At 40.8% G+C, this 7,092-nt stretch overlaps 1 protein-coding gene across 6 annotated transcripts in view; it reads right to left on the bottom strand.

The window, feature by feature from the left end:
• Positions 1 to 2,095: 2,095 nt before the first annotated feature.
• kctd6a (potassium channel tetramerization domain containing 6a) overlaps positions 2,096 to 7,092 on the bottom strand; it is a 13,034-nt gene continuing 8,037 nt past the window's right edge. For 3 of the 6 annotated variants that reach the window (XM_020611148.1, XM_020611149.1, XM_020611150.1), the window contains 3 exons: positions 3,616 to 3,868; positions 3,181 to 3,339; positions 2,096 to 2,827 (listed from right to left, as the gene is read on the bottom strand). In XM_020611148.1, coding sequence (XP_020466804.1) covers positions 2,717 to 2,827; positions 3,181 to 3,339; positions 3,616 to 3,868 — 523 coding nt within the window. In that variant the 3' untranslated portion in view covers positions 2,096 to 2,716. The remainder of the gene's footprint in view (positions 2,828 to 3,180; positions 3,340 to 3,615; positions 3,869 to 7,092) is intronic. The other 3 variants (XM_020611145.1, XM_020611146.1, XM_020611147.1) reach the window with 1 other exon arrangement.

The following is a 7,092-nucleotide window of genomic DNA, read 5'->3' as shown; positions in this document are numbered from 1 at the left end:
CGTTTAGCCAAAACATGCGGAAAAGTCAAGGTGCGTGACTGTTGTTTTCGTGGTGTGTATCTAAACAATTGGACATAACCTTACACATTAAGACAAATATTAAGACTAGCATTACAGTTGACCCTAAAAGCTCTTTTCCTGTAACCTTGGCGTGCCTGCAATCCCTGCAGGCTGAATAGTTACAGCAAGCTAGTCACCCTGTCTGCACTAAACATTCCTAGACAACAAATCTCTATCCACATTTATCTAACTAAGAAATAACCTAACAGACTGCTTCGTCTCTCAAGAGTTAGCGTGGTTAAAAGTATCGGGGTCCCAACAAGCTTTAGTTACTTTTCATAATTTTAGTTACCTGTCATAACTTTATTTTCCTTTAGTTACTTTTCACACCTTTATTTTTCCTTGCTTATATATATTAAAACTGTATTGATGACTGTCATATTCTACTGAGTTGGAACTTTAGAACTGTATGCTGTAACTTTTGTGGAAACATGATGTCTGTACCTTCAAGTAACCAGATGGCCTATTTTACATTTTAACACAGACCTGTTGGTCTGCTTTGCATCTTCACATAGACCCGCTTAGTGTATTCCAAGTTCTGCTTTGTCATGTAATATCTTGTAGAGACAGGGGGTCTACAACCTGAGATGACCACCTGCCCCATTTAGCATACTCACTAGGTCCTGCTTTTGTCCTGCAATAGCCTATACAGATAGGTGGTCCTGCAGCGCAGACGACCACTTGTTCAGTATTCATTGATTAGCTGCTGACCTGAAAACCACAACACACACACCTGGTTTAGATCACATTTCAGCAAGCAGGCGTGGGCAGAGGTTGACCTGCTCGCGCCAAATGGCCAATAGGATTACGAAGTGTGAAATGTCGTATCTCTGTACAAGAAGGACTCAGCCCAGAAGATAAATGTAACCAGAAAATATAACACGTGGTTCAGAGAATACATTTCCTGCAGGAGCTCTGTCTCTCTGATGCCAGCGCCGCCTTGTCTGACCTGTGCCCAGACTTTTGAGTAAACTTTCTGTTGATTTTATACAGTCCTCTCTTCTGTCTTCTCTTATCGCGCTTTCAATAAAAGAACTGGGTAAAAATCTAACACTAATTAAAAACAGCTAATATTTTTTTCTGGAGCTGAATGCCCTTAACTGTATTTTACATCTGTTGAAGGAGTGTGTAATGAATGCTTAGCAGTGTTTTTATTTTGACTGGCTTTGTGCGAATCTGAAAACACTTTTTGATTTTGAGCAGAGCCAAAACTGTTATAAGGTGATTTATTTTGTAAGCAGGTTTTGTGAATGTAGTTTGAAAAATTGGTTTTGTGTTTACAAAGAAAGGGGTGCAATGTTTCAAGAAACATGTCTTAACAATTGTGAAAAATTGTAATATTCATTCCTAGTTACTGACATTATGCTAGACATGAAGCTACCATAGATTATGTGGCCAAAAGTATGCAGACACCCAAACAATGCAAGATAAACAGATAATGACTAATTATGGCTATTAAACTGCTGTTGTAACACCCTCCACTCTTTCTGGTTTCAGACTTTTGTTAGGTAATTTTTCAGTCAGATATTGGTTAGATACTTGTTGTATTAGAAATGTTTAGTGGAGACAGGCTGTCCAGCTCAGGCTGTTAAATGCTTAGTCATTCTCATGAGTTTTTGCAGGGTGCATTATGGACAAGGATAACTAGATAGAAAAAGTCTGCAGGCAGGAGGATATTGTTATTATTATGATATATGTAACCGTAATGGTAATCATAATATTTTCTTATGTGTAATGTCATGACATGTCACTAGATGTCATGACAAGATGTTCTTAGATACACACCACTAATCAACAGCCACATACATTGATTTTCTTCATGTTTTGACTATTGTTATGGTCAGCTGCAAAGCTGGCATATCAGGTGACGTCACGGTTTGACGTTCCTGTGTAGTATGGGCTAGCCCAACCAAGTGATAATATTGTATAGGCATTATGGTTCAGGGTCCTTCATACTTGGTTCTGCCTGCGTGCAGGATCGGAGGTGGAACAGATCTGGACGTGTAATGTTACTTTTACCTGTGATTCTTTGAATAAACCAGCACGGTTATTTTTTATATAATCCAAGTGGTCTGCTTCGTCTCTGGGAGTTCCTGGTTACAAAGAGCCGGAAGAAGCTTACACAAAAATAGCTTTTACTTTCTATCACTCTCTGGAACCTGGCTGCAGATATTTGCTCCCATTCAACCACAAGAACATTAGTGAGGTTCCACACTGATGCTGGGTGACAGGTTCTGGCTCATAATTAGCATTCCATTTCATCCAAATGGTGTTGGATGGGGCTGAGGACAGGGCTCTGTGCAGACCAGTCAAGTTCCTCAACCCTAAACCACTTCTTTGTGGAGCTGGTTTTGTGCACATTGTCATGTTGGAAAAAAAAATGCCAAAGCTGACACAAAGTTAGAAGAACTCTACCGTGTAAAATAGTGTTTTAAAGGGCTGTCCATATCATCATATACAGTACATGATAAAGCAAAGGTAGCATATCTTTACATCGCCAGTAACTGCACCTTGTGCTTTACCTCCCACTAGAATGGGGAATAATTCAAAAACACAACTTAAACATTAACACACAACAACAAAACCACAAAGAACTCTGTCTGTAGACACCCTGATAATGTCTTCTATTAGTTAAGTCCATGCTTCAGTTTATTTATCAGTCGCTGACTTTGCGGGCTCGTCGGCAGAACGTCCAGTGATGTTCCACTGTGTTCTCATTGGCTCGTTCACTCATGTGGTGAACACGTGTGTTGCGTATTGTGAAACCCTGGAAAATAACAAGACAGACAACCTAAGTAACAAACTCTACTTTTGTTATTAGCACAATTTTTAAAAATAATTTGTATAAAAAAAACTTATTCAATCTATTTTGAACATGGTAAGACTTAAGAACTGTCACTTTTGTGGATTTTATTTGCTGCTTTTTGACATGGAACACATATAGTATGGGCAGGATCAAACATCTACTTTTATGTTTAAAACTGACCACAAAGCTAAAAGAAAAAAAAAATCTGCAGTGACAAGCTGAGATCTAATTTCTTGGTGTTGATCTAAATGTTGTTTTCTAGCAGGAAGACCATTTCTACCCATGATGTTAAAGGTGAGATAAAAACTACATACAGCTTTGGAGATGAAGTCAAGCAGGTGGACACGCAGGCTAACTTCCTGTTGGTGGTCACATGGCCCGAAGGTGAAGGACACCTGGTAGTCTCTGGTGTCCATCATGTGTTTGTTCCATTTTGTGAAACTGCTGGAGATGGACTCCAACACTGCTTGGACCTTAAGAAAGAGAAAGAGTCATGTCATTGCTTAAAGTGTACTTTGTTTATTTAAGTCAGTGTAAAGAACAGAATACAACAGAAATATGTAAATTGTGGGAAGGATGTGACGAATTAAATTAGAGAAATTTAGTGGCTACTCTCTGAATGTACAGAGAAAATACAAAGAAGAAAACGGCTGGGAAGAAAATAAGATAATGATGCATTCAATCACATTTTTGCACCACAGAATATTCTGCTGAGATATTTCAAATTAACCAGGCCTGTTCCCACTGACCTTGGTGGTGATAGTGAGCTGGGTGATGATGACTGCGACGGGGTTAGAGTACTTTGACAGCTTCCTGGTGCTGGACAGCTCCACCACCTCCTCGTAGGTGTCGGTGGGGTACGGCAGCAGGGGTTTGGGGTCACCCAGGCACTGGATCAGGGGCTCAATCTGATAGAAGTCAGCCTCTTTCCTGAGCAGCTCGGTCTCCTTGAAGTCGCACGGCAGAGCCAGCTCTGATGTCCGAAGGAAGTTGAGGATGTAGCTGAAAGAGCAGAAATAGAGAAAGGATCAGACTGGACAGCAGAGCTGATGATTCTTAAAAACTGTAAGTTAAAATGAAGACATGTAGGACGAGAGCTGATGAGCGTGCAAGTCAAAGTGTGGTTCAGTTTTTTGTACATTTGAGTCTTATTTTTGATCTAAAAATTTGATTCATTCCTGTTTCAAAGGTTAAGGTGCATATTATTCTACATTTCTATGCCTCTTTTGTGATCACACATCAAAGGTCACTGTGACCTCACGTCTGTCTTATTGCCATGAATTTGGCTGGTTTGCAGAGTCATACAACCACGAGGCAGTAATTCTAGTTATTGTCAGTAAATCACATGATTACCCAGTTACATAACATGCTTTATTAGTAACTATAGAACTAGAATCAGATTCAGATTTTACCAATTCAGAATAATTCTCTTGGCTTGTAAAGTTTCATTTGGAATAATCTGTTTTGATAATTTGTTCCCCAATGTTAGTAAATTTGCTGAACTGAAGCAAGAGAGCTTTTCAGAAACATGCTCCAGACTGGAAAGCTTTCTCAGAACTAGGTTCTTAGCACTGACATCAATAACTGATTTTCTTAAAACATAAAAACTTCTGACCACTCACTAAAGATCCAAACTTGTGCTAGGATCCTAAGCCCTGCACAGTCTTTTATGATGTGGCATTAAATTTTGGAGTCCTAGCACTTACTGCATTTATAAATCTTCATGTGACCTGCCAGCACTGGGCCTCTTAAATTCAGAAAGGATAATCGTGTAGGCAGGGAGACGCAGTGGTTCCTCATAACACCTACAAGGTCTGCTTCATGTGTCATAGAGATGAGCACCTAAACATGCTAGGCTTGTCCTGAGGGGGACGCGAGAGGAAAGTACAGCTGGCTACCAAAATTAAAGGGTTAATCCTCTCTCTGTACGGTGACAATGTTAGGACATCAACTTTCATCAGGATGAGCTGAAGCTATGGTTAGCATCCTGATCTCCATGTAAATAAATGTGATGATAAATAACTACAGTGACAGCACGTTTAACATGTAAGACAACTATCAAGAGAAAATAAACACACATCACCTGTGGAGCATGTTTACTACAGGGTACAAGTGATTCATCTGAACAGTTAGCTGCAGATTTTACTATTCAAAACTGTATAATCCTGTGATACATACAGGTTTACATACACTGTAGCCGAATACATTTAAACTCAGATTTTCATGACTCCCATAAACATTCCCTGTCTGAGGTCAGTTAGGATCACAACTTTATTTTAAGAATGTGAAATGTCAGAATAACAGTAGAGAAAAACACATTCCCAGTGAGTCAGGAGTTTACATACACTCAGTTAGTACTTGGTAGCATTGCCTTTAAAATGTTTAATTGGGTTCAAATGTTTCAGGATGCTTTCCACAAACCTCTTACAATAAGTTGCTGGAATTTCAGCCCATTCCTCCCGACAGAACTGGTGGAACTGGATCAGATTTGGAGGCCTCCTTGCTTGCACATGCTTTTTCAGTTCTGCCCACAAAGTTTCTATTGGATTGAGGTCAGAGCTTTGTGGTGGCCACTCTAGTACCTTGACTTTGTTGTCCTTAAGGCAAGGTAAGGTAAGGTAGAGGTAAGACTTTATTGATCCCACAATGGGGAAATGCCAGTGTTCCAGCAGCAATAGAGAGCAAACAACAAAATACCACAAGAACAACTAACACCATAAGGACCTCCGAGAAGCAAATCAAAGATACCTAAAAAACAAGACAAAACATAGCACTTGAGAGAAATCAAAACAGGAATATTACTCCTACAATTAATTCCACAATGGGGAAAAACCCTGTATATCAACAGTAGAGACTAAACAACAGACACCACAAGGATCTCTGAAAAACAGATCAAGAATACCCAAAAACAAGACAGTACAAGCATTTCAGAAAAATTGTGAATAAGATATCACTCCCACAATCAATCCCCCAGTTTGTGGTCAGAGGGGGAGGGGCGGAAGTGTATGCATTCCTGGCATTTGCATACAGTAGGTCCAGAGTTTTATTGTTCTTTGTGTGGCAATTAGCACACTGGGTGAAGTTTGGGAGGATGGCAGAGAGGGGGAGGGAGGCATGGTTAAGGTCAAGGTCCCCTGAGATGAGGATTAGAGCCTGTGGGTGTTACTTAGCGCGTGCTCGAATGCAGTAGTAGCGTCAGCTGAGGGATAAGTGTAAACCGTCACCACAGACCACAGAACCAGAAGTGTTGGTGAAACACAGAAGGCTGCACTTCCTGTACACCCGTTGCGGTTTAGCTCGTCCATTTTGTTGGGAAGAGAGTGGATGTTTTCCATAGCGACAGATGGTAAACATGGCTCATACCTCTGTTTCCTCTCCTGGTGCTTTATGCCAGCTCTACTGCCTTGCCTTTTTCGTCGTATCTCCGTGGGAATCTTTGGCTTGAAGGCTAATTCTCAGTTCTTTTGACCAGGAACTCAGAGAGACGAAGCGGACCACTTGGATATATAAAAAAATAACCGTGCTGGTTTATTCAAATAATCACAGGTAAAATTAACATTACACGTCCAGGTATCCTCCACCTCCAATACTGCGCACAGGCAGATGAAGAATGAAAGACCCTGAACCACAATAGGCCTATACATTTATCACTTCGGTTGGGCTATTCCCATTCTACACAGCAACGTCAAACCGTGGCGTCACCTGATATGTGTTAGGTAATTTCTTACTCAGGTAGATATTGATTAGATACTTGTTGTATAGGAATGTTTAGTGTAGCCAGGATGTCTAGCTCAGGCTGTTAAATGCTCAGTTCATTGTCAGGAGTTCTGCAGGCTGCATCTAGGCCAAGGTCAACTAGATTGAAGAGTCTGCAGGCAGGATGAATATTGCTAGTAGCATGATATGTTCAGCCGTAATCTTAATCATAATATCTTCCGAGGCTTAATGTCCGGACATGTCCCTGAACGTCCTGTATGTTTTTAGATACACACCACATGATCAACACTCACACACACATTGATTCTCTCCATGTTTTGACTACTGCTACGGCCAGCTGTGAAGCTGGCATATCAGGTGACGTCACGGTTGACGTTCCTGTGTAGCATGGGCTAGCCCAACCAAGGGATAAAATTGTATAGGCATGAGGGTTCAGGGTCTTTTATCCTCCATGCTGCCTGCGCGCAGGTTTGGGGGTGGAAGATGCCTGGACGTGTAATGTTAATTTT

The sequence above is a fragment of the Monopterus albus genome, unplaced genomic scaffold (assembly GCF_001952655.1).
Source record: "Monopterus albus unplaced genomic scaffold, M_albus_1.0 scaffold110.1, whole genome shotgun sequence".
NCBI lineage: Eukaryota > Metazoa > Chordata > Actinopteri > Synbranchiformes > Synbranchidae > Monopterus > Monopterus albus.
The sequence above is the reverse complement of the archived record's forward strand: the minus strand, read 5'-3'. Positions and strand labels throughout refer to the sequence as shown.